Consider the following 27,431-nt stretch of genomic DNA (forward strand, 5'->3'; position numbering starts at 1 on the left):
TCTTTGGACTGTGGGAGGAAGCCAGAGTACCCAGAAAGAACCCACACAGACACAGGGAGACCCCGACTGGATTTAAACCCAGGGCCTTGAGATTTCTTGGTTTACACATCAGTTTATTATCCTGCCTGCTGGTCACTATGATTAACTAAATCCTTTAATGTTCAAATTTGCTGTGACAATATGTTGCTCTTCATGTTTGTATGCATCTAAAATTAATCTTACAGTATGCAAAAAAAAAAAAAAAAATCTTGTCCCTGGGAGAATTTTTTTTTTTTTTTGTGATTGCTTATGCAGCAAAAGGTAGAAAACGGATATAATATTCCTTTAAAACTCTGCATTTGTGACAAGAAATTTGTAATTAATTTGTAATTACATTTACTTTAATTTTACTTTAAGGTAAAATAATATTAAAAGCCCCCGCCCCCCAACCAAGGCGCACACTCCTCCTTTCTTTAGAGTGTCCACCAATCAATTTCCACCTAAGTAATTGGCCAGCCAATAGCAACCCCCGTTCTTAGTGTGCTCGGTAACTAAGGACCGAGCAACTGAGTTCTCCCCTACCGCAAAAAGTGCTATGCCTCCTGAGGATCTTCCTTAGCAACCGTGGATAAACATGAGTTACTACAGCATAAGGTGAGAATTAAACCTAACAGAGCTTGTACGCTGAGTTCTTAGTTGTTTCCTTTGGCGAGCTGCAGAATGGGGAGGTAAGCGCGGGGGTTAGCGCTTTCTTTGAGGGGAAAAACTTAACTGTCGTCCACAACTTTTATAAAAGCACTGCTGCATACAGAGGCTGGGCTCAGGCAACTAGCGTTAGCTTGTAACGGTAACAGGCTAGCTTTTACATTCCACAGCTGGCGTAAAAGCACAAGGGACATTTTTTTTTCTTTCTGTTTATTTCATTTTGATGATGAATGTTACTCAGTGAATGGTGAGAGAACAGTCGTTGTATTTAAACACTAAGTCGCAGCACAAATTGCTAAACCGCACAATGGAAAGAGGAAAAAAATTAACCACAAGTAGCCACCGTTTTGTTTTTATGTCTGGAATTGCTTGCTTATAAATGTAGGTGTACGCCCTCCTTTTCGGACGAAAGAATCATTTGGAAACACATCGTGCGAACTTATATCTAATTCGGTAAAATAGACATGCTTGTCCTTAGTTATATTTCGATGTACAGTGTAATAAAGGCCCATTTTTAATTTATTAAACCCATAGAGAGCCTTTTTGTTGCGCACGAAAGCATATCTGTATTTCAGATAACCTTTTCGTTAGAAATTCGCCTCTTTACAAGATTAAAGAGGCTTGTAGATTAACTAACACCGCACATATTTTAAATTTGGACATAGGACGACTAGATGGATTCCAAATAGTTGTTTTGCTGTATAAAATGCCGATTAGATCCTGGTATCTAAAGCAAGGCACTCAGCCACTTCAGAGCACTCACCAGGTTTAGGTGAGTGCTCTGGAAAAAACAGTATGTCGTGTCTGAACATGCCTATCTTTTGTCTCTCTGTTTTTATTTTAAAAGCATTCCTGCCAGCTTGTATTTATCCTCACCTCCCAAATGAGTAAATCTATAGAGCAAATAAATAAATATCTGGGTAAGTAAGTCAGTTACTGAATGCAAAACATGGATGTACTAACAGTCACAAAAAATTTGCCTTAGTATAATGCACCCCCCCCCCCCCCCCCCCCCCCCCCCAAACCGCAATGTAAACAGGCGCTGTGTTAATGGAGGCTACTTTACACAATTTCACTGGAGCAGAGATTCTCCTTTCATTTTTACTGGGAGGTAATTATCACAGTAGCTCCCACCCTTTCCTGTTACAGTGCCAGATTATTTGATTTAATAAGAAAAACAGAAAAGTTCTGTCACCGAAGGCTTTTTATTAGATACAGCGATGTTGAAAGAGGAAGTCTTTTGCTACAAACAAGTAGTGAGAGATATTCTTGTAATAATTGTCTCTGCATGGTGTCAGTCAGTGTTGGTCTGTTGACTTGGAATAATGCCCATCCTGTTTGTTTTTTTCCCCAGATGTTGAACAAGCACTGCAATTTTGGAAATCTCTGGGCCAGTTTAGTAATGTGAACCACTTTGAACACATTCCTGATTAGCACACCAGTTGGAATGCACACTTTAAGATAGTTTCCAGTGTGGAAAAGGATTGGATGGGGGGGGGGGGGGGGCTTCTCACAAATGCCACACTTTTTTTTTTTTTGGATTACTATTCGTATTATTCCTTGATGCAATGAATCTTGTCTCCTTTGTATCTATCTGGTGACTGCTGAGTCGCTTGGCAGCTTGGACCAGTTACAAATCCCAGAGTCTCCATGCAGAGCAGACACATTTGCAGAATGACAGTTTTTATAACAGCATCGTCAGTGTAGTGTTGCAAGTGCTGATTATATGGGTGTAGTGTTATAAGTGTGAGGCTGGTGGAGTTTTGTTATTTGTCGCACTACACAAACAGTCCCACGCTAGTGGTTATCAGGGATTCTCAAAGTTCTGATGAATGCCTGTTTATGGAGCCAGCACAGAAAATCCACACATCAAAAGCTAGTGTAGCTACTGTGCCTGTTCAGATAACGGTGCTTTATAGTAGTAATTGTCATTTTTGTAGTTAGGTTGCTGTAACATTTCTTAACACCAGCTCTATTTATTTCAATTTTAGGAAGGTTTTAATTTGGGATGATGGTTGGAAGATTTGCTCTTGTTCCATGCCCCTGTTCCATTGTATGTCATGAATTGTAGAGCTAATGTAAAATATGGTAGTTTATTCATGGCACGTTCAGGGGCTGCATTTTGTGGACTCTGGAGTTTATTGTCATAACCTAAATGTGAAGTGAGACATCTGTTCTTAGATGGCATATATAGAAGCCCAGTAGTGCATTCTTTCCTTGTTCTTCATGCATAAATCTTCGCCGTTGAGCCTCTGAGTTTTATGCTTAGTGGACTCTGGGGTGTATAACTCAATAGGGAAATGGAACATCTTTTCTTAGTTGACATATTAAGTCAATTATTGTTATCATAGAATCTTCAGCCTAAAGTTAATTATAGTTAAGAGTTTTCTGGATTTTTACTGCTGGAAACTAAAGTTAGTCCTGTGAAGACTCTTTTACACTTACTGTATGTGGTGTTTTCTTGCTATGATTTTTAGTAAGATTACTAACAATTTTAATGGTTGTTAAGAGGGTTAACAAGAAAGTGAATCATCTTCAGAATCTTATCAGTAATTTATTGGATTTGTCTGCACAGTTTTAGCATATGCAGTCATGTGATAGAAGAAAGTTTTGCAGAAAGTCTTGTGAAAAACTGAGTACACCCCATTATTCAGTAGTGTGTAGAGCCAACTTTTGTAGCAATAAAGTAATAATTTTTCTGTATGACTTTACCAGTCTTTCACATTGTTGTGGAGGAATTTTGGCCCACTCTAGAGTTGCTTCAGTTCATCAAGTTTATTTAGACAGCTCTCTCACAGTCTTGCCTCAGTATTTCATTTGGGCTGAGGCCTGGATGTTGATTGGGCCATTGGGGCACCTTGGTTGGGCCATTCTGTTGTAGATTTGCTGCTGTGCTTGGGATCATTGCCCTGTTGCATGACCCAGTTTTAGCCAAGCTTTAGCTGCCAAACAGATGGCAACACATTTGACTTTAGAATACTTTGGTATACAGAGGAGTTCATGGTTGACTCAGCAACTGCAAGCTGAACAAGCCCAAATCATCACTGTCAGTTGTGATTGTTGGTATGAGGTGTTTGTGCTTATGTGTTTATTGTGCTTTGTGTTTGGTTTTCACTAATTGTGATAATGTACATTATGGACAGACATCCCCCCTTTGGTCTTGTCTGTCCAAAGGACTTTGCAAACTTTGCAACTTTGCAAACCTATGTCATGCTGCCATGTTCATTTCAGAGAGGACGTTTTCCCTCTTGGCAATTCGTCCAAACAACCCATACTTGTTTAGTCTTTTTCTAATTGTACTGTCATGAATTTTAACATTTAACATGCTGATTGAAGCTGTAGAGTCTGACATATAGCAGTTGGGATCGTTACAGTTTCTCTGAGCATATGGTGAAATTGCTGGGATGTCCACTCTTGGAGAAAGTGATTAACACACACCTGAATGCTCCAGATCAGTAAACGGTCAAAACTTCTGCTTTTATGTTCACACTTGCTGATGATCATTTAATCACACATATAATAAGCAGTATCTGGCTGCTACTTACCCTCTTAATTCCTACGGAAACAGTAAGGGTGTACTTTCCTTTTCACATGACCTGCTACCTGCATCTGATAATCGTATTGTGTGCAGTCCTCCAAAAGCAATTGGGATGATATTGAAATTTGCACGTCGTCTTAGTTGAACATTGTTATAAATCAGCCGATTAAAAAAATTCTCTACAAGGATAGCGGTTAACCTCTGCACAGCTTGTGGTTGAGTTGTGATTTACTGTGGCTGTCCAGTGAATTCCAAATGGCCCAGCTGGCAAGCATAGTCCACTCTGTTTCTCATGCATTTAGAGACTGAAGTAGCATCTCTGGTGTTTGTAATCCATACACTTTTCTGTTGTCGAATGGTAAAGCACTATATGCAGTCAACTAAACTAATAGATATTCCTTTTGTTCATAATGAAGAATTAGTGCTAATGAACTTTTTTTTGTTGTTGGCTGAATAAAGTAAAATGTTAGTGCGGAAGAGTCAAAAGGGGACTCTGTCACTTGGGGTCTCGAGGGTAGCTTATTTCCATCATTTGTTTTGGGCTCAATAATTAGTCCCACAGGTGAATGATTCCCCTGCTTATCATGAGTTGACTTATTTGGGATTTTACTGCTCTCTCTTTAAGAACCAACACACGCAATATACTTATTTTCTCTGGGATTTTTACTTTGTCTCTCTCTTCTAAACAGACTCAGGAAAAATGAATGCAGCCTCTGGTCTCCTAGCAACCACATAAAGGTCCTCACACTGTATCTGTTTTTAGATGGTGTAATCTATGTTTAATTTTATCCAGATAACTTTCTTAAAACGGCATGTGCTTCTCAGTTTCACGATGATGAATGCAGAAAGAATCATTTCATTCATAACGCATGGACAGAGTAATCCAGGAACGTTGTCTGGGAATTAGTTTTTGACAAGATTTGGACTATTTAAAGCTCAGCAAATTCCCACTATTGTGTAACAGAGATGCCAGACAGAATGGACACGTGGTTTCATAATGTATATGCAGTGGCCCCCTATGAGTCAGAGGAAATGAGCCGCATCCGAGTGCTGACTTTTTCAGAAAGTTAGTGGAAAGTTGTTTGGAAAATAAGGGAACTTAGTGACAGCAACTTGTCTCTAACTGATGTGTCAAGTGATATTTAAAAGAGAAAAATATATTTAAAAAATATAATCAGGCTGAAATAACTTACCCTGGTACTCTTTCAGACTTTAAGTTCCATTCCTGCCTGATCCAATACGCTGACATTTAAAACTGCCACTTTCATACCTATCCCTAGCTGGATCCTTGTGCATTGTCTCAAGTGTGAAGTCATGGTAACAGCACTAAGCCTCACAACCTCAGAGTACCTCAGCAGTGGTAGCTGTCACTCCCATGGGTGGGAAATCTACTCTTAGTGACACACTAGCAGAGATCTTGGAGTCTGTGGAGCTTAGAAAGATAGACGTGAACAGTAAGTAAGGCCACGAGTGTAAATGAAGATTTTCATGATAGATAAGAGATTGGACTAGCATTCCTGCAGCAGCATCCATGGACACTGTAAAGACTGAGGGATCTCAACCTGCGTACAGTCGCTGGTCATACAGGTAGCTGCACATACTGGCACACATTGATCTTGATCTTGGCGCTAGACATTTTTTATTTTTTATTTTTTTAAGAGTATACATTCTTGTGTGCACTTTAAGACTTGTGGTTTGTTTCCTCAAGTAGGACAGCTGGCTTCTGCATTAATACACACAAAGTTAAATAAACTTTTGTTTTAATTCTCCTAGCAGGATAGGCTTTTTAAAAATTAGGAATTACACAGCGGCCTGTGTCAGGATTGAGGTCAGCATTACTATAACGTTTTTTCAAGTCACTGAATGACTTGATGTGGTTCTTGCTCATGTTTCTGCCACCATGTCGTTACTTATTCAGAGCATCAGTCTGTGACTGTGTGCTGTAACCAGAGTTGGTAAATTACGTGTGTGTCCAGCCAGGTTTTTTGCGTGTCTGTGTGTGTGTCTGTGTGTGTGTGTGTGTCTGTGTGTGTTTCCTTTTCGTAGCTTGAATTGAGCACCCATGTAACTAAGGATGTGCTTGGAATATTCATCCAGTTAAATTTGTCCTCTTAGCATTTTATTTCATAAATGCAAATCAGTATCAAGAGTCTGTTCTAATAACTCTACATAAAACACCTTTTCAGTTTTTAGGCTGTGGTGAATGAGACTAGAGATTTAATTTGAGTTTACTAACTACCTAACATTTATTCATTTTATGGGTTCCTGTCCCCTGTGACCCTGAATTTGATAAGCGCAAGAAGATGGATGGATGGATGGATGGATTTTGAAATGGTACTGGCAAAGTTGTAATCATAATACATTTGTTTATTAAGCGATGATACAGTATTTCGAGCCTGTTTCTGGTTCTGAGCGTCCTGTGAATTGGATGATGTTTCTGTCTTCTTAATGTGCTGCAGTACTTTGTGTCTTATTCAGTTAAAATTCTATCCCTCTACAGCTTTGAATTAGCATTATTTATGTGTAGAACATCTATAAAACTCACACTCCATACTGCAGCTGCAGGTTGAAGATTCCAGTATGGACATTAAGCTTTGGATCAGGACTTTTTGATTGTGAGTGATTCAGACCTTGCAGCACCTTACTGACTAACATGATGTCTTGGATGGGGTCATCTCAGATGGTCTCTTCACTGTAGTCTGCTTCCTGCCATATAATGGCCTTATCAGATTCTATGTCATGGCCAGAGACAAGAGATTAATCTCTTGTCTTTGGTTATGGCTCAATGCTTGTTTGCTTTTGAGACCTGAATGAGCATTTGGACACAAAGGTCTAATTAGCAACAAAAAAATTGCCATTATTATTATTATTACTAGACCCCAACCGGTTTATTAGGGGGCTGAAATCATCGGCTGATATTAGGTATTTGACGATCTGTCGGTTTTGGCATTTATAACAACTGATAAATGAAAATTTAAAAAGTAAAGAGAAGACGAGAAAAAAACTCTTCAACCATGTTCTGAGTGTTGATTTTGTGTTGAGTTTGTCCACCAGAGGGCACTATACAGCTTCCCTGTTGGCATTAAATATGTTGTGTGACTGAAAGAAAAAACACTGGCCAATATTTTGGAATATTGGATTTTAAAAATCCTGTATCGGTCAGGCTCTAAGTCTTACCACAGGCTCTGGTATTACAGTTTACTGTAGTTCAGCAGGTGATTTGTCTAAGTGCTGTCTTTTGTTTTTAGATGTTGATGTTAGGTATAATCAGAGTCAAGCCTTTGGTGAAAATGGGCTGATTTGGAATTTTAATTAGTCAGCCAGCATTTACATATTTTAGATATCTTACCTCCATTATGTGCAAAGTTTTTTGTTCCCACGCTCACCCAGAGACTGACAGTGGTGCTCACAGGTATATTAATTTAACCTCAATATCTTTATTATGCTGCATTGATCAGAGAGCCTAGTCTGACAATATTACAAAATACGTGAATAAAAAAATCACATAAATGTAGCATGCTTTTTCTTTTTTTCATGGCCAGAGAAACCAGAGCTCCTGATAACCCAGGACACTCTTGCTGTGAGGCACCAATGCTAACCACTGAGCCACCTGCTTCCATACATGTACCAGATTGAGTTCTTCCTGACTATAAACTGCACTACAGGCGCGAATGCAGCTCAAAAATGAAGGACAGAAGGATAAATAGTTGTAATTGCAACAGCTAATGTCATGTTTATATTTGGCATATTTTGCCCTCTGGAATTAAGCATGCAATCTTATCAGCCCTCGTTTTTTTTGTGTATCTTAAGTTGAAAGCTGAATTGCCCGTGGCAGAAATGAAGTCATGCTCACTCAACTTTCAAATGAACTTTTGAAGAGGCAAAGTAAAAAGCTTTTAATTAAAATGCACAACAGACAAAGTAAATCACGGTCTGATAATATTCTTGTGGTTTTAATATCATTCTCTGGTCAGCTTGTTTTCTTTTATACTCTGAACCAACAGCAGAGTTATGGACAGTTATCACCATTACGTGCATAGCTTTAAATCATTCCCACATGTTCAGAGGTTTTTCAAGGCATAAATACTTAAATTTTGGTGCACAGCTTACCAACAATTACATGCTTTGGTGGGTTCCTCCATTTGTCAGTCTGTCAATCTTTGCAGCACAGTACTAAAGACTTCCAGTTACAGTGAAGCTCAAGAACACACTGCAGGTTTTTAATCAATGCTGGTGGAAGTGTGCTGTTGACAGAGCAAGAATCTCCATGGTTACCTTGGTCTGACACAGAAGGAAGGGACAACAGCGGCGCGTCCTTCTCTTGTCACCAAAGCTGTGATGGACTAATCAAACATTGATCACTCACCGCTCCTGCATTAAGGCACCCTGTAATTGTGTTTGTGTGTATGTGCATGTGTATATTTTCCAAGAACATAAAGGGTGTACTCTAAATCCTGAGCAAATGAAAGTGTTTATTATAATACTCTAAAAGAGCTTGTCTTATGGTTTACATTGCACCTGTTCTGCAGCTGTTCTTTCAGAACATTATCCACCTGTTAGACATTATAAGATGGTTACTTAGTTTCTGCTTTAAAGTATTTCTTGGGTTCTTCTTTCTTGTGTTATCCAAACCACAAATTAATCAGTAAAATTTTTAGCCCTTCCAACTGAAGGACCAGTGAGCTCATGCCGTGGCAAGGCATCTATCGTCTGTCCGTCCACCCACAGTTCACAAGAATCGCTGTTCCACCTACAGTATTGGTCAGAATATAATCAAGCTTGCACCTAATAATAGGTCTTCACCTAAACTCTGCTTAAGGTCAGAATCACTTTACAAGCACTTTACCTTCATGCACACGTCTTACAGTTTCACCAAATTCTCACTCATGATGAACTTAAAAATATTTAATTCAACCCATTTTACAAAATTGTTAACAGAAGGTTCTCTGTTGATAAATTTTGCACAAAACTATAAAGGAGTTTCATAGTCATACATGTTGTATACCACTTCCATCCTGTTAGATCGTGATCTTATTGGTCATGATTATAGTGGGAGTGGTCCTGTAGGTTGACTTCCATATTAGGACAGTGTTGTTAGGACCTCTGTGTCACCTTTATGGTGACTTCTGTAAATTTTCAGTGATTTGACATGCTGATGTGTTCACATATTTCATGTATTTTATGGTCATGGTTATTACTGATCATGAAGTCATCATACACCTGAATGTGTTCATTTCATGCTGAGCATGATTAATTTTTCCCGGATATGACTGTTTTTGAGTCTTCTCAGCCTTTCAGCCAACCAACAAAAAGAAAATGTTCTGTTGTTACTTTCTTTCACATTACAATAACCTGTGAATTGTGATGGATTGTGAGCCGGATGAGCTGCTACATCGTTGATGTTCTGATTTTGGTTTTTGATGTTGCTTCTAAACTTCTTTCACTCTTTTTTTATTTATTTTCCACATGTCCTGTGCTTCTGGCTGTACCATTTTGTCCCCCCTGAAGACCCTCCAGTTCTGCCAGCTTCTCCTCTAACTCAACAACCAGGTATACACCAACACACTCCAAAAACATCAACTCTTCTTCCACGAACACCTGGAGATGATAGAGAGAAGGAAAAAAATTCAATTAATCCCTTCATCTCTTGCTACCACCTTTGTCAGAGCAGTCATGTTCTAATCTGTCAGCCCTTTGGGCACTTAGACACACAATATTCTGCAAAAAAAAGAAAGCTCTGCTGCTGTAGAGAGTGCCTTGTAGCATGGAAACGTTGGAACAGTTCAATGAACTTTAAACATTTCAATTAGAGCTGTTTATGCCATACTTTGATCACTGGGCACAGTTACATTAGTTGGAGAATTTGTGAATCTGAGACTCCTTTGGTGAAAGTCTCTTTAGTATGACTAATTAACAACTTGTCCCAGGTCCCACTGTTCAGTTCATTTGGAGAAATAACTTGACATACAACATACAGTTATATGTGAAGTTAAAAACTAAAATCATCCTCCATTCTTCAGCCCTTCTCTCACCATAACCTGCTCTCAGGAGCCATAATGGACTCCTGGGGAGCCCTTCTGATTACAAGTATCAACAGCATTAGCATTTACAAAAAGATTCATTTCTGCTGACATAGCACGCTGATGCAAGATGACTAATTTTGACACGGGGTAGCAAAATAATTATTCATGCATGCTGACGTGCTAATTGTTATACTTTTAAATGGCTGTTTTGCTTTTTTTTTTTGTTTTTTTTTTGTCTAAATGGGTTTCATGCACTGCCTTTCTAAGATGAGCTGTGATGTCAGCCAGCTTTGGCCTTGAGGTTCTCAAGTAGTATGTGTCATTACTCCCAATCAACTCAAAAATGTGTAAAGGATGTGGGAGTGACTAAAGGAGGTGGAAACAGGGAGCGGGGAGAAGCTGCTCAAATATCTGATGAGCTTGCGTGGCTCATTTCTGCGAAGCAGAGGATGAGATATTTAAAGATTTACTCAACAGGAAACAATCAGACTCACAAGGATGGACGTCACGCATTACATCACATTAATCGCTTGGGTGTGTGTTTGATGGAGAGATAGATGAGCTGCTCTAGGTCTCTGACTCAGACTTGAGAAAGCAGACTCCTGCTGCTCTCTCTTCACTGTAGCTAAGCAACATTGGCCTTGTCCCTTCAGATAGGTGTCCAAGGTAAATGCCCAGCGGCCCCACACTGTAAGGCCTTCTCTCAGCTGGAGAATTGTCCTGCTTCTTTTTTCTTCTTCCCTCTTCCTTTCTTTAGTCATTTTCAGAGAATGAGTCACATCATCTTTCAACAATAAGCTCAGTAAATCAGCATTTGTCCCTTTGATTTATTGTTTGTTAGTTTTCAGCTCTGTTCTTTTCAGGAACACTACTTGCACTGTAATTCTTATTCTGCATTAACTTGTTTTACTGTAATGACTAAAGGCTATTATAAATTAAGAAAGCCATTAGCACAACTGCAGCAATGCCATCTATTGGCTAGATAAGAAAAATGTAATTTGTGTTTAAAAAATGTGTCTTTCTCCTAATTCTCTGCAGTGGCGTCGAAGATGACAGCAGCAGTCTTATGCAACAGAAGCTGGAAAAGCAGGTGGGAAACTAAACATTTTCTACAACTGAACAGCACCTTTTTTTTTTGGACAAATCCTCTATTTCTTATAATTTCTGATAGTTCTACTCTTTTGTCATTACGTTTTCAACGAGCATGTATTGAAGCTCAGTTCGAAGCATCAGTCTAACTCACACATAGGTTTAGCGTTAACCTTTAGTGCATTTCTAAACATCTGGTAAGATTCTGTCTTGTGTTCTGCTCAAGTTACCATGGGATCCTTATGGCTGGTAAAAAAGGCTTCAACAACATTTATTTTTTCGCTTTACCAGTTTTGGGTAATTATAATGCTTACTTAGTTGTGAAACCGTATTGTTTCCTTTTGTCCACCCACTGAACAGACAATCAAAATGTATCTAAATTTGTTTGAAATGGGGATTTTTTTTTTCAGGACACTGGAAAGATGTCAAAAAGTGAGGGTTTAATGGGATCTACATCACATTGCGATGTTGTTTCAAACATGCAAATTATTATTTTTTTTAAATATAGTATTTGATTGATATTTTATTTGATTATACAGTGACCATGATGGGACATCCACAAACATTCACTCCCAGTACACAAACTTGTATTATCAGTCAATTACTCAAGTTGGGGGTTTCTCATTATGAGTTGCATGGTGAGGCAGTCAAAACTAAATGTTCCTGCGTGCAAAGTTATCTGAAACCTTGCTGTAAAGCTTTGGTGTAGCGCTTTAAGCTGGAAGCCTTACTCCAGTATCTCACATTAGGCAGAAGGAAAACAGAGGGGGGCCGCAGATTGGTGACTTCAAAGAGAGAGGAGGATTTATTGTGAGGCGCCCGGCTGTGTGTGTGTCCCAGGGTCTCACTGTGGCTGATTTGTGCTGCACGCTTTCAGCCGAGTTCAAACAAACTCTCTTGAGAGTCTTCTGCTCTTACATAACTCATGAGGACAAACATACACAGAAGGGATCAGATGCAAGCTTTGGAAAATTCAATTATTATCACTTTGTAAAAAAATAAAATAAATATATATATATATATATTTATATATATAAAGAAATTGAAGCGGACTAAAGTAGCACACCTCCCAGCCTCTCTCTGTTTCTCTTGCTCTCTCTCTCTCTCACCCTATCTCTCTCCTGCGTGAGCGCTAATGATTGCTGATTCAGTTAGCAACGGTGACTGCCCGTACACACACGCACACACAGACACACACAAGCTTGGTATTTGGTTGAGAGACAGACCGCTTCTGTCAGAGGACCACATAGTGCAGCAGAACAGGATGACAGTTTACTGATTGTTGTTGTTACTGATTGAGCTCCAGAAGAGGAATGAGGGACACGGAGACAGAGTCATGCCCGTCAGGAGTGCTTCCTTTGGGGGGAGAACATATCTTCTTCTGACTTCAAGAGAAGTGGCATCTGGAGTGCTTTGTCTATAGAAAACTTGTTAACTTTGGCCCATTTTATTTTATTTTTTTTTCACAATATCAATGGAACGGGTTTGTAACTTCTTATTTTTCTCTTTCTGATACATTTTCAAGTTTATTTGTTTTATGGATGATGGCTGGTTTGAGTGATGCTGGTTTGATGCTGTTGCTTACCTAGACTCAAAGCTTGTAAATCAGTTCTGCGAGTGATAAGCGAGTGATCACATTACTCCATACCTTTTAACCCACATACTTTGCTTTACTTTTTCCTGTGTTTTGGCTCACATAGGAAGGATTGTGAAAACCTGAATGAAGTCACATTCTGTGTTGAAAATGCCAAGTACTCAGCCCATACAAAAGAATTGAATATTACAATGGGTTGGCTTAAAATAGCCTGATGGAAGACAAAACAAGCTGCTCAGACTAATCTTAGGCAGTGAGCACATTTCCAGTAACTTGGGGTTAAAGTTGTGTTTTGCCTCAAATCAATAGTCAGTGTCTTGATGAAAGGCATTGTTGTGCAACATGAAATCTGGCAGCATTCTCTCTTCCATTCATTATACTAACAATAATTATGTTCATTATGATAATGCTGCTTTATGTTTTATTCATTTGTCGCCTTTATTTATAGCAGTAAAGGGAGAACACAGTCCTGCTCTTCTTTTGAAATGATAACAGCTGTGTCCAGTTTAAAAACAGCTCCCAGACTTTTCATATGCTTAAGAATTAAAAACTGATGTATTCAGAAGCACTTCTTTCTTAAATCTTCTTTGTACTTTCTTTTCTTACATCTCCGATGCTTCAATAATCCACTTTCTCTCACATAAGTTGCAACAGTAGCCACAGATTTTTTTGCTGGGGTTTGTACAAAAGGGCGAAAAGAGTGAAACAGATTTTCTCGAGTGTTTTCAGAATGACTGAAGTATAAAAAGCTTTTTTTTTTTTTTTTTTGTCTGGCAAATATGAGACAAGGCTTCTCAGTCTCTCCCAGCTCACTGAACAGCATCACTAAACAGGAATTGTTGTTGTGCATTTGGCGCGCTAATTAATGCGCTTGCATAATCCATCGCCTGCTCTGGCCGCGCTGGGTTTTAGGGCAAGTGGATACAACGCGAGCACAGTCAGTTTTCTGCCCTTACTGAAACTGCAGCACAAATGACTGTGGACTAATCACAGTAACTAGAGGTTACACCTGTTCTGAATAGTCATTCAGAAAAGCCTCATCTCAGTGTTCATGTTTGGAGTGGCTCATGACTTTATCAGCCCCTTGTTATGTGACTATGCTGGGCATTCTTCAGTTCTCCGTACCACAGAACATTACTGTAAATGGTTATTTGGCTGTGTTTTATATGTGGGGTTTATTTTGATTTACTCTCTTGTGACATCAGTATTAAGTCTGATCACTTTTTGGCTGAGTTGTTCACTGCAGAGCTTTTGGAGTGCATGGACAGCTTTCTATAAACGGTTTCAATGTATCCCCTTATTCTGTTTGTGAAACGTGTACTGCTGTCTTACAGGGTATGTAGCCTTCTTTCTTTTGAAGATTGTATAGTGTACTGTGGGATGACTCACTAAGCTGACCTTATGTGGCTTTGTAGATGCCACTGTTAGACAGTGCCCTCGTCTGTCCACTGGAACAGTTTGTTCCAAGGTAAAGTAAAAAACTTTAAAGATTTATGAGGTGGCCATTTGTGCAGTTAGGTACAGGTAACCATGGTTCCCAGATAATCAACAGCCTTTAGAAAATCAAAGCTTTTGTTTGCCCAATACTTACAGTTATGGCACAAAATCTCTTATATAGAAATCTAATTTCTGTGCCCTTGATGTAGCCTGAGAATAGTATTGTGCAGTGCAGCTACCAGTGTTTCTTCCTTTTATTTTATCTTACTGGTATTGTATTGTATTGTACTGTATTGTATGGAGTTTTCCAATTGCATGACCTGAAAGTCATTATATTTGTACCTAGAATTAAGTTATACATCATTTCTGTTCCCCTGTTTGGTCCACAGAGGGCACTGCTGGAACAGAAGCAGCGGCAAAAACGTCAGCAACATTTGATGGTCCAGCCCAACACAGAGATTCGCCCCCGACGCTCCAGGGCACGGCGTGGTGAAGAGCAAGCCCCACTAGTTGAGTCTCAACTCAATGTCACCAACGATGTCATAATCGATGGTAAGGGAAATAGTTGCCATGTGCAGCATTTTTTACATCAGTCATAAAGGTTAATTCTAGCATATTGAGCAAATTCTCATAATCTAAGCTCAGACAAAAATAATACTCTGCTGATATTTGATGCTCTGCTACATGAAGGTGCCAGTGTTACACTGATACTTATTTTAAAAGAAAAATTCTTAGTATTATTAAACTGAGGGTTCCTTTCCCATTTTTTTTTTTAGTCTATATTATTATTAGGTGCAATATTTCGTATTCTATACCGGAGTTATTTATGGTCAAGCACTGTAATTTTTTTTTTATATTAGAAGGTGTTGCTTGAGTTTTAACCTCCTCAGTCTTGTTTTAGCCACTGACAGGCTCAGATTGTAATTTATTCTAAGTGTCTGTGAGTAGTGTTTACACCCATCTTGAGCACAACTAGCCACAGCTTCAGCATCTCCCTGTCTCACAATGGTAGTCTGTAAAAACGTCACAGTGTGTCATTGTGCTGCCACAACACTGCAACACCTTGCATTGCCTTCTGTTACATGTTAGGCACACATGTGCCTTTGTAGTCTTTATTTAAATAATGTTTTCAGATACTTAGAAAAGCAGTTTGAACCTCTCAGAAGTGTTTTTTTTTTTTTTTTTTTTTTTGCATATGGAAGGTGACATGATCAGAAGCACTACTGTCACAATCAGTACTATTTAATTTAACAGCATTTTTTAAGTATATACTGTAGATGTTCCAGTGTTGAGTTCTGGCCTTGTCTCTTGCGCACAGAGATTTCTCCAGATCCTGTGAACCTTTTGATGATATTATCTACTGTAGATGATTGTGAGATATTTGAGGTCTTCAGTATTTTACATTGAAGAACATTGTTCTGAATTTGTTCCATAATTTGTAGAAGCAGTTATTTATTTATTTTTTTGCAGATTGGTGAACCTCTTCTGAGAAACTCCTCCTCTCTAAGATGCTCTTTTTCTATTCAATCCTGTTACTGACCTGTTATCAATTGACCTAATTAGTTGGAAAATGTTCCTCTAGTTAAAGGAAGTTCCCTTAAAAGGAGGGTTGGCTTGTTTCAGACAAAGGATGAATAGAGGGTCTGCCCCATGGCACAGTATGAGGAATATAAGGATTAGTTTAAAGTGCAAATCATGTAAAGCTACACTCTTATCCAGGAATAAAAATATGGATTTGGGAATGTGCATAATAGATCCCCTTTAAATAAAAGTGTAAAAAGAAAACATAACCACTTCACAGTTTAAAAACATCTGATGACAGTTATATATTTTGTGTGTAATAGAATCTCTTAAAGGAGCTTGTTCAGCAGCACCCCAAGTAAGTCTTGGGGGTTTAAGTTGTTTAGCCATTCATCAAACAGTTCTGTGGAATTAGCACACCGTGGGAAAATTAACAGCTAACATCTGTCTGCTCGCCTGTGTTGTAGGTATTGATGGCCCAGCAGCCTTCCTGAGCTCAGAACCCCCTGATCTGGGAATGAAAATTCAAATTCTGTCAGTGAGCCAGTCCCAGTCTCAGTCCCAGCCTGAGTCTCAGTCCCAGTCCCAGTCCCCGTCCCCTGCTGCTGAAGAGCCTGAGAGAGATGGAGACACTGAGACGCTGCTGGAGCCCAAGACAGATATCCACGAACTGCTGCAGAAGCAAGGTAACCTGTAGTGTAGCTTAGTATCAGCTGAGGCTCAGCTGTATTTATAAGTAAATAAACATCCATTCTGTGAAACCTGCAGGAAAGTTAAATGCAACAACTACTGTTTACCCAGTTATTTATTTACTTTGATAGTGTCTGTGTTGAGTCACCCGACCATCTTTTATAAACAGTGAGTAGAATCAAATATTTGATCTCAGTGCTTCTGCACACTCTCAGTGGTTTATTACATTTCCCAGCTTTACAGCTCATTACCTCAGTTTACCTATAAAGAAAAACAATTTATTCATGGCATTACAGATAAGAAGTTACTGCCAAGCAAAGTCAGATTTTTTTCACATCTACTAAATCCATAGCACTCTGCTGCTGCATGTGGAATGAATGAGTGCTATGCTTGATGGTGATGCTGTGAGAAGCAGTTCGCCAAATAATAGGCAAGGGCATTGTTCACCCTGCAGTGCTTGTTTGTGGCATCATTAGAACTACTACCACCCACACCCACCAACCAGCTGGTGGGGATATGTACAATTTATGGAAGGTGCATACAAATCGAGCCCAGAGTGAGCCGTGTACTTTTCAGATTCATCTGCAGCTGTGGAGCAAATACAAGATTCTCATTAAATGAAGGTTAGCTTCCATTTAATGACTAACATCATGCAGTTCTGCAGGGGACATATTGTAGCCACTTTGTGCCCAGAAACTTAAGACACATCATTTTTTGTTTCACAAGATTTCACCTGAGTCCTGTTCAGAAACTCAAAGGCTGGGTTACTTCTAATATCTTTTTTTCATGGCTCGAGTTTGATGCATTACAAAGTGTCTTTATCCTTCTCAATAATGTAAGGCCTCGTTGTTAATGTTAGCCCAGTTAAGCAGACGAGCATGTCCCCAGGAGCTTGAGCAGGTATTTTTGGCTGCCTATCTTCCATGTTACCCCAGTGCCTTAGGAAACGGAAGAAATAGACATTTTGAGGTTATTTAATCAGCTTCTTGATATCAATTCAGATCAAAATCAGCACTTTTGGCTCATCGTAGAATTTAATATCCTTCTTGGCTGTGTGATAATAATTAACTGGATATGCTGTATGTGTTTTTTTTTGGATTTGCTTAGTCCTCTTTGACATTTCCAGATGGTTGATTTCATAAGCCACTGGCTCACACAGCTTTGTGTGAGTTTTTTAATTGAAGCCCTGGAGTCACTGTTAGAGGGCAGCTGACATTTGCAGTCTGTATTTCATGATGCTTCCTGCTTTTTCTCAGGATTAGCAGCATATTCAGGACTCATCTCTTATAAATACTGCACAATAGTGGTTGTGTTTTGCTGTTTTTTTTTTTTTCCTATCACATTATCCATCTGGATAAGAACTGCCTAGAGTGATGCTTTATTGCTTTCATGCTGTAACTTGCCCAGGATATGTTAGTCCAAGTGATCAGTGCCATGAGGAGGTGGCAGAAATATCAGAGTGTTTTTTGTATGCAGGAAAGCCTGTTTGTGTGAAGAAGTAGGCTTCACCAGTGGTAGGGAAAAATAAGTCCTTAGAAACATATATGTAAGTAGGAATACTTCTTAAATTCCAATTGGATTTGTTTGAAGTGCTCTTTGGATTTGAGGCACTCTCTTTCTAGGTTTGAATATAACATGATGTTCATTTTGTGAGTAAAGTCCACCATTTGAGTAAAAAAAAAGAGGATAAAGCAGAGTGTGCTTTTAAGCAGGCCTACCTTGTGATTGACAAATCTGTACATTACGAGCCTGCAGTGTACCTCGGTTTGTCAGTCTGATCCACACACCCACGTTTTGCTGCTGCAGAATACCCGCACAGTGGTCAGCTCGATTGGCGTGATTTAAACTCATCTAACCCATCATTATTTCCTTCAAGCTGTAGATTGGATCACAAGTAATTAGGACTCTTCTCAATGATGGCAATAATGATACCATGTATCATTATTGCCATTTCAGGTCAAGCATTTCAAATTTTAATTAGAGTTTAATAGCAAGTTTTAACACATCTAAATACTGCAAGGATGTGAAAAAAACACAGCTTTCATACTAGTGTATACTTTGACAACACATTATAGTGGGATACAGCTGCAGCCAAGAGCTGCATCCTGGCTGATAAATCCAATTATCAATGAGGAGACAGATATCTCAAACAGTCCAGACTGTCTGCCTGTCCACACTGTGTTAGGCCCATTTTACATCTGCATGACTGCGTGGAGCTGAAGTCAGATGTCAGCTATGAGACATCATCTTCATTTATTGTCATAAATATGATCCTTGCAGTAAGTGACATGGAGAAGTGCTCTTTAGGCTATAGAAGTGGCCTTTGGTAGAATAAATACTAATTAATGCTGAGTAATCATAGCATTCACATTTTTTTTGAGAAAAAGCATTTTGGAAAATATTCAAACTTGCAAAGCTTCATCCTTTCATTTCATTTGTTGTGGCTTCAACAATTCATGTAAAAGAAACCCCTTCCCCCTGAATATTGCAGATAAATATAAAAGGGTGTGCTTTCAACTGTATAATGCTCTATTTTTTTTCTTCAGCTATTTCCTAAGTGTTGCATCACTTCTTAAGAAATTTCTTCTCGTATATCAAAGACTGCAGATGAACCAAAAAAACTGGTAAATCTTCTGTGGAGAGTTTTGAACCAAAACTAAAAGAACGCCTGGAAAGAAATAACAGCTCTGAGGGTCTTTTGTCGTGGAGGATGTACACAGAGCCTCCGGGACTCATTTTCCTCTTTTGTTTTTGTGTGAATGGGTTTCTCAGCAGGACACATCGCGAAGACCCTCATGTGTAATTAAAGCTTTTTCACACCATTCTCCCATGTGCCTCATCAGGTTTGTGCGAAAGTATGAACTTTGATGAAGCCAGTGAGCACGAGGAAGACGCGGAGGAGGAACGGACACGCTCTCTGTCCTCTCACACAGACAGCAACAGGCCGGCCTCGGCTGCTAGTGGCAAGGACATTCCAGTAATGAGCTCGGTTTTGTATAAACTACATACACCAGTTCATAAGCATTATCTAGAAATGCTTTTTGAAAAAATTAATTAACTATATTCATTTTTCCCAGGAGTTGGTAACCCCAGGATCACCCACAGCAGAAAAATTGCTAGCAGATGTGGCAAATCTCGAGGAGTTTGTCTTGCAGCCAGCACCACGTGGCGTCACAGTCAAATGCCGAATCACCCGTGACAAAAAGGGTATGGACCGTGGCCTCTACCCTACTTACTTCATGCACATGGAGAGAGAGGATGGCAAGAGGGTGAGCTACACACCAGAGCCCTTAAAATTGTGGAAAACATTAAAAGAGAAGCCCACATTAGATGCATTTTTCTGTTTTATTTTATTTTTCCAGGTATTTTTGCTGGCAGGAAGAAAGAGAAAGAAAAGTAAAACATCCAACTACCTTATTTCAGTGGATGCCACGGATCTGTCACGAGAGGGGGAGAGCTTTATAGGTAAACTCAGGTAAATTCACCCTCCTTTTTTAGATATCCCTGCATCCACTGAGGACGACACTGTTAAAGTATCATTTGTTGATAGCATACCTTAGTTTATATCTAAAAATAATCATGGATTTCTGTATGGAAGGTATAGCAGGCTTCTGTGAAAGAGCAACATAAGCCCCTGGGGGAAATTGTCCGTGTCAGCATGTTTGTTTTTGCCACTGGCAGCTTCAGGTTGTTATAATAAATGCAAATATTTTTTATATTATATTATATTGCCATGCTTTCATGTCTACTGATGCCAGGCCAACAAAATACCTGTAATTAATAACATCAGCTGCACTCTATCTGCAGCAGGTCTCTCAGCTCTTAAAGGAGCCTGTTCTTAAGTGTGGGTGATACTGGTTCCAGTCAAAATGGGCAGTGAAAACACAACTGTCTAGACTTTTTGTCATCCATTTGTAGCACAACTCACCACTTCAGCTTCTCCTCTCCTCTGTTGGTGGCTTTCTCCAACTCTCACTCACATTCACGCTTTTTTTTCTTCCAGCAACACCTCACCTCCGGTGAGATTTCAGAGCGAGACTTCTTCTTGATGTGAGATACACATCTCTGTAGGGATCCTTTTCATAATGTTGACAGTCTGAGCCTGTCAGTGGCAAAAAAAGGACTTTCACTTTGGCCTGGATAGTCGCCCTGTGGGATTACATTGTAGCCTCTCATCCCCACCACCACCACCTTTTTTTTAAATATAACATTCAGATGGATTCCAAACTTTTCCTCCTTATTAACAGTTGTAATAAACTGAAGCATCCAATACATACTGTTTGTTTTTTAAAAATACCGAGTGCTTTACTTTCTGCCAGTCCACATGACTCAAATGTGAAACAAAATGCTGCCAGCAGTCGGAAAATATGAAAAAGGTGTAAACATTTCATGACCAGTTTGTTTTCTATCAGATCCAACCTTATGGGCACCAAATTCACAGTGTACGACAACGGCACCAATCCGCTCAAAAACCCTGGGGCTCTGTTGGAAGAAAGCAACACACGGCAGGAGCTGGCTGCCATCTGCTATGTGAGTAAATGACAAAAGGCTAGCAGCGTGTTTAATGTGTGCCCTGTCATTAAATATATTAAGTAAAATTGTCACACTCTATGTGCCTTTTGGCAGGAAACCAATGTGCTGGGTTTCAAAGGACCACGCAAAATGACTGTAATCATCCCCGGCATGAACATGAACTTTGAGAGGGTCCCTGCAAGGCCCCAAAATGTGAGTCTGTCAGTAACAGAATTATGCAGCGCTTAGCAGCTGGAAGCATCTGCCCTTAAATGTGCAATGTTGTCTGAATGTTTCACACATAAAATGACTAAAAGACTCGCAGCTGTTGAGCTCTTTGCAGTCTGAAATGTCACAAATGTTGTGCGAATGTGAAAGTCCAAAACGCACCATGTATGAGTCTGATGTGCAGTTTGATTCATTCTTAATGAGAACATCACCTGAAGCGGATACGTTTGCATGATAGGAGCAGGAGAGCCTCCTGAGCAGGTGGCAGAACCATTCACTGGAAAATCTGATCGAGCTGCACAACAAGGCGCCCGTGTGGAATGACGACACCCAGTCTTACGTGCTAAATTTCCACGGCCGTGTGACTCAGGCTTCAGTCAAAAACTTCCAGATAGTGCACGACAACGACCGTGAGTATCTTTAATTCTGTTTTTATAAGGAGACAACAGCATGTAACAGCGCAGCGTTATATCAGCTGTAGCACTTTAGTTAGATCCGTCATGGATAAGTAGTTTTTAGTTATAATTTTAGTGCAAAGAGTATGTTGTAGTGTGTAGACATACATGAAACACATGCAGTATACCCAGGTTAATGACATGCCATTGATTGGCATTTTTTTTCGCCTGCTCTCTGTCTCTAGCTGACTACATTGTCATGCAGTTTGGCAGAGTGGCTGAAGACGTCTTCACTCTGGACTACAATTATCCCATGTGTGCTCTTCAGGCGTTTGCCATCGGCCTGTCGAGCTTCGACAGCAAGCTGGCCTGTGAATAGGCATTGGTCCTCTGCCGGCAAATTCCAAGATCTCCCAGTTCCTGCATGCCCCCCTCTCCTCGTGTCGTTTTTACAGGGGTTGTTTAAACATCTGCTAACCTGTGTACAGTTTGTGTGTATGCACACATACGTAGAGACTAAAAGGGAAACGCAAATGAATAATCAGTGCTGGAGACAGGTGCTCTTAGACACCATGTGCAAAAAGAACTGATGTAATATTTATGAGCCTGTTTGAAGATATGTGAAACTTTCTGTTGCCTTTAAATTTTTTAATTTCGCCAGTTTTTGGTCACGCTCAAAGTGTAGCTTGAAAAATGTTGAAAGTCTCTCGAGATGTCATCTACAATTCACACTGAACACATTTAGATCATGGCCTTTCCTCTGGCGCCACCTGCAGGCTCAACATTACATGTCAGCGAATCAGGAAAAAAGAAGAGCACAGTTGCTGTACTTTATCTCACCTGCCATTTATAAGGAATTGGCACCATATCCTTGTTTACATCTTCAAGTGTGTGACATGTTTTAATCTGCCTTCTAACTATAACTAATTCTGACATTGTTTTTTTTCATTGTCATCATGGTGTGAAAAGGTGTTTTTTTGAATAAGTGTATTTTTTTTAAACTTGTGACTGTGATTTTGTTTTAACGAGTTGGATTATCATGAAAACATGAATGCAGAATTGCACATTTAAGTAAAAAGAAACACATTATACAGTATAAAATACATTTGCTTATTTGATCCATTCCTGCAGTCTTAAATTATTGAATGACATTTCAAGGCATGAAATCTTAAGAGTTTGGCAGTTAAACATTAATACACTAAATACAGATTTTATTTTCTTGGCTACGCAGATCCTATAACTGTACCACCTTTTTCAGGGGGCGAGGGGCAGGACATGTTTACGTGATGCTTTTTCTGACAATTTGTTTAAAGATACAAATATTTAAAAAAAAAAAAAAATTACTAGCAGTTTATTAAAATCCAGGTGTCAATTTGTACTCTAAATGATGAAGGATGTGTGCAATCAAGGCTTGGAAAAAATAAGGATTTATAGGAAAATGTACTGTTTATGCTTTTATTACAGGAGTCTTTAATGAAACACATTCCAGTCTGACCTTTGAAACATGCAGTCAGGTCACAGGGCTGTATGAAAATAAACCAGCAGGTGATCAAACATGTTTTCATTTTATTATACTGAGGTGAATGTATTCAGTGAACTTTTTAGTTTCATAAACATGACAGAAATCAATTTGATTGAACAGATTTGAGAAAAAACAACAACCAGAAAAGTGCTTATTTCCACTGATGTAAACTCTTCAAATAACCAAAATAAAGACATTTTGAAAATTTACGTGCATTATACATTTGGACTATCTTCAATCATTTTAACATTATGTCCTCACTGCTGTCAAGAACTTCCCTGCAAACATTCTATATCGTAGATTTTATCAAACCAAACTGAGCATTCGCTGCAAGTATTTGATAACAATATGGATGTGATAATGCTAAGTTTTCTTACAACTGGAACACTGCTGCTGTTGAACATGAAACCGCTTTCTCATTAAATATCTATCTCTTTGGGCAGGTCTTTGTACTTGATGAGGTAGTACGGGTAGCACTGACAGGCATCATATACAGCAAAGATGCTGGGAGCATTCACGTTGTCGACGCAGGTGTCATACAGCTGGCGCTGCTTCGTCTTGGGGATGAGCTGCGGAGGGCGGTGGTAGTTGCTCCTCCCCACAGTGAACTTCCCCACCAGGACTTTGGCCAGGAACATGTGGCGAACTTCATGCTGCCCAAATTTGGGTGAGAACATGTTGGAGACTGAGGCAGAGGTGGCAAAGTATGTGCCAAAACCGAGGGACACTCCATTTACCCCGGCCACGCGAGGGTCAAAGTTGTTGGCGCAGATGTCCTCCGAGGCCTCTTTGGTTGTCCCATGGAAGAGATGTCTCTCTAAACCCTCCAAAGACTTGCCATGCTGCTTCTGCATGTATACCTTGTGCCTGTAATGAAAAGTTGCATAAGGGTGTGAACATCACTACCAGGAACACGCTAATATGCTCTCAAGTTCACTTCAGTCATACAAATGGAGCAAGCTGGAGATGCCACTAAATTGCACTGTCACTATTTTGCAACATTTTATACAGTAGTTAGTAACAGAAAAGAATATTTGCTGTAAGGAAACTAGTTAGGAGTTTCTGTACATGATGGATGAAAGCAGGAGGAAACCACAAACCCAAATCCGACTACTAGCCTGACCAGTGCTCACTGATGCTACAACCTTATTCCTCCAAAAAAATCAAACTTTAACTCCAGCAGGACCTTTGGTACTTGTCCCAGTGGAACAGGTTCTGGATCTGCTGGATTCCGATGATGTCCACCTTTGTCTCGGGCAGGGTTCCATAGAAGAGTTCTTGAATCCTCTGATAGGCAAGGGTGCCCGCAGGAACATCCACCAGACCGTAATCCTGCCCTGAAGCCTGACACCACACCGGAGGGTACCAGGAACTGAACTCCGCTAGAGGATCTACACTAAAGTTGGCCCCTGGAGGATAACAGTTGGGTTCCATTGAGACCGGCAGGATTTGTGTCCTGGAAAACGGAAAGGGGGAAAGGGATGGGAGACTATTAATAATGTAATGAAAGTGAAATATGAGATCACACAAGGAACCCATATTCATAACTCTGCCCATTAATTGAAATTTTGCCACTCTCTCCTTTAAGGATATGTCCTGCTTCAAATTGAAAATGAAAAGATGCAAAAAATTTCTCAGGACACCAACTGCAAGTAAGGCTTCATAGAATCCAGGGAGCGGTAGACGGGTCTGCAGCGAATGCGTCTGCGGAAGCCTGTGGTCATGTTCATTTGGATCATGGCGATGAAGTCCACCTTGTACATCTGTGAGCCAATACTGAAGAAACACTCTGACTCCTTCTCGGTTATCTTTTGTAGCAATGCAGCGGACGTGCTCTGTGGAGAAATAAACCGGTTAATGAGCAACTCAGAAAGGGGGCTTTTGGGGGTAGAAAATGACAGAAAGCAATAAAGAAACTAGTAAAAAGAGGAAAAGAAAATTACCGGGTTATACTCTTCCCAGCTGATGTCCCTCCAGTAGATTTTCAGTATGCTGGCAAAGTAAGGGTTCCTGACCTGACTGTAAGTGTTAGACAGTCGTCTGACTCCATCATACACGGACGAATCATCCAGCTCCATTAAGTCAAAGTTCAAAGTGTAGCGTGCATTCCTAAAGAAAGTGTTAGTTACAAACAGAATCCACAAACCTCTGTGACTCTGTCTCAAGAAAAGTACATCATCTTATTTTCATAACCATGCAAACTTTACTGGGAGAAAAGCAAAACAAATTAGACGTAAACATCTACCCTTTTACTCACCCGTTTTTGAGGCAAACGGTATCCTGATTGACGTCACAGTAGAGCCTTTCGAGTAAGACCTGAGAGGAAGGAGAAAGGTCCACCCACTGGTGGGTGGCAACACACCACAGCTGCCAGTGAAATGGGTAGGGGGTGTGATGCATCTTACATTTCTGCCCTGCAGCACACAAGCCGAGGAGAAAGTCTTCACAGATTCTGATGGTAGAGCAGCTTTTTGTGTGAAAGGCGAGAGGCACTTTGGATGGGATCTGGGTGGCCTGCTTGGTGCAGATTTGTGTTGGTGATTGGGTGGGGTCTATGGGCTCTTCCTGGATTGGAGTGCTAAGCTGATGGGCAGGCTGACCCTGGGTGATAACGATGGGCAAGGAGACAAAAAGTGAAGTGGCTGGATTCGGACTTAGATTTGGAGGGCAGGACGCAGACTGTGTGTTTTGGGGGGATTTAAGCATCGTAGAGGAGTAGTTCTGTGACGTGCTGGGCTGCTGATTGATCGGCTGAATGACCAGCTGAAGTTGCAGGATGCTGGAAGCCAGTGTAGTCTGCACCATGCTGGAAGAGCTCTCGCTCTTGCTGGGAGTAGTACACTTTCCTTGCCTAGAGGTGAGAGGTGTAATATTGAGGCTCAGGCTGTAGGGGTTCATGGTCCAGGTGATTTCAGCTTGCTCGGCTCTCATGGCCTCCCACACAGGGAGGCTGGTATTGATGTTTGCGGGGATTTGAAAGAGGAGGTGAGAGGGGCTCATGAAGATGTCTCTGGAGGACCTGGCCTCAGGCTCTGCAGCTTTAACACTTGCAGACAACTTTCTCTTCACTCCCTTTGAGCATGAAATGCCAGCCATGTTGGATTTCCTAAACAAAAACAATTTTAGCAGTTATTTTTTGGAAACTGGAACAAACACATGGTTATAGTTAAGGGGAGACATTACAAATGACAACAGCATGAACTTTAATCACCATGAAACTTCTCAGCTCATTTCTTGTATTAGGAAAATAGTTTTTGCATCACAGGGTCTCTAAAATTTGATGGTAAAATCTAAAAATGTGCAATTTTGCACAAGTTATAACAGGACTTTAATAGACCTGTTTAACTGCTGCTCAATGCAAATATCTGCTTCACACAGTGTAAACATGAAAGCATGGACCCATCCCGCCTTGTATCAATGATTCAGGTCTGTGGTGGTGTAATGTGTGAGGGCAATTTTCTGAAACAATCTGGGCTCCTTAGAACCAACTGAGCATCTTTAAACCCTACATAATAAGTAACATATCACTATAAAACTTGTTTTGGTATTGCAAGCCCCCCCCTTTTAAAACGGACTCAAATATGTTAATCAGGTTTTCTTATACGAACTCATTTGCCCTAAATGGCCTGTAAAAAGTGCGCAAAAATCAAATTAAAAAGTATGAAAAATGCCAGGTTTTGGCAGTAAAACTGTCTAAAATCATCTTAAAACTGATCAGGGGGCAAAGAAGAAAAAAAAAAAGGCATGCTATTTTGCACGAGTTTCGTTTTAGCTTCACCAAATGGTGCTGCACCATCATACCAGGCTGCAGCACAAGCACGAGCATTACTCAATTTCATTAAAATTTGGAGCACACTAACATGATAAATCAGCAATATTTAGCTCGTCTCGAAGTCATAATTCTTAAAAATATATTATCTATATAATCTTCCTCAGCTTTCACCAACATAACGTCCTCTAAATCAAGCTACTCGCTACATTTAACCGTGGCACGCGTCTATGATTAGCTAATATACTAATAATAATTAAGCTCATTAATGAGTTTGGCTCACGTTAACCGTCAGTCCGGCTCAGGCCTGACTAACTTACAAATCTCAGGAATGTGGCTCAAAAACCGTTCCTTAAACGAACCAAGATCCGTGTGAAAGTGCCAGGCGGGAGAGATCTGAGGGAGGGAAGACCAGCCACCAATTTTCTT

The 27,431-nt window shown here is 40.0% G+C and overlaps 2 protein-coding genes across 4 annotated transcripts; one reads left to right on the forward strand and one right to left on the reverse strand.

The window, feature by feature from the left end:
• The first annotated feature begins 530 nt into the window (after positions 1-530).
• On the forward strand, positions 531-23,440 carry tulp3 (TUB like protein 3). 3 transcript variants are annotated; one of them, XM_030720522.1, is made up of 12 exons: positions 531-633; positions 9,731-9,772; positions 11,284-11,335; positions 14,755-14,917; positions 16,354-16,572; positions 19,420-19,553; positions 19,654-19,845; positions 19,939-20,051; positions 20,989-21,106; positions 21,203-21,301; positions 21,555-21,726; positions 21,957-23,440. In XM_030720522.1, exons 1-12 carry the CDS (start codon positions 614-616, stop codon positions 22,088-22,090), a joined length of 1,458 nt encoding a protein of 485 aa, XP_030576382.1. In that variant the 5' UTR covers positions 531-613; the 3' UTR covers positions 22,091-23,440. The 3 variants fall into 3 exon arrangements, with proteins under 3 accessions (XP_030576382.1, XP_030576380.1, XP_030576383.1); XM_030720520.1 differs by lacking the exon at positions 531-633 and adding an exon at positions 5,739-5,809; XM_030720523.1 differs by lacking the exons at positions 531-633; positions 9,731-9,772; positions 11,284-11,335 and adding an exon at positions 12,563-12,817.
• On the reverse strand, positions 23,440-27,431 carry LOC115773662 (TCDD-inducible poly(ADP-ribose) polymerase). Its single transcript, XM_030720519.1, has 6 exons — positions 27,323-27,431; positions 25,491-26,339; positions 25,177-25,342; positions 24,881-25,068; positions 24,420-24,689; positions 23,440-24,100 (listed from the first exon to the last, which is right to left on the reverse strand). Exons 2-6 carry the CDS (start codon positions 26,327-26,329, stop codon positions 23,653-23,655), a joined length of 1,911 nt encoding a protein of 636 aa, XP_030576379.1. The 5' UTR covers positions 26,330-26,339; positions 27,323-27,431; the 3' UTR covers positions 23,440-23,652.

Source organism: Archocentrus centrarchus, chromosome 23 (assembly GCF_007364275.1).
Source record: "Archocentrus centrarchus isolate MPI-CPG fArcCen1 chromosome 23, fArcCen1, whole genome shotgun sequence".
NCBI classification, from domain to species: domain Eukaryota; kingdom Metazoa; phylum Chordata; class Actinopteri; order Cichliformes; family Cichlidae; genus Archocentrus; species Archocentrus centrarchus.

Bases quoted from the DNA above. Each gene is read 5' to 3' on its own strand.
- tulp3 (XM_030720520.1), top strand. From the start codon at position 5,754: ATGGACACTGTAAAGACTGAGGGATCTCAACCTGCGTACAGTCGCTGG. The intron at 5,810-9,730 runs GTAGCTGCACAT...TCCCCCCTGAAG, and splicing joins TACAGTCGCTGGTCATACAG to ACCCTCCAGTTCTGCCAGCT. The intron at 21,302-21,554 runs GTGAGTCTGTCA...TTTGCATGATAG, and splicing joins TCCCTGCAAGGCCCCAAAAT to GAGCAGGAGAGCCTCCTGAG.
- LOC115773662 (XM_030720519.1), bottom strand. From the start codon at position 26,329: ATGGCTGGCATTTCATGCTCAAAGGGAGTGAAGAGAAAGTTGTCTGCA. The intron at 24,690-24,880 runs GTTGGTGTCCTG...TCCGTTTTCCAG, and splicing joins TCTATGAAGCCTTACTTGCA to GACACAAATCCTGCCGGTCT. The intron at 24,101-24,419 runs GTCCTGCTGGAG...TTTTCATTACAG, and splicing joins CACTGGGACAAGTACCAAAG to GCACAAGGTATACATGCAGA.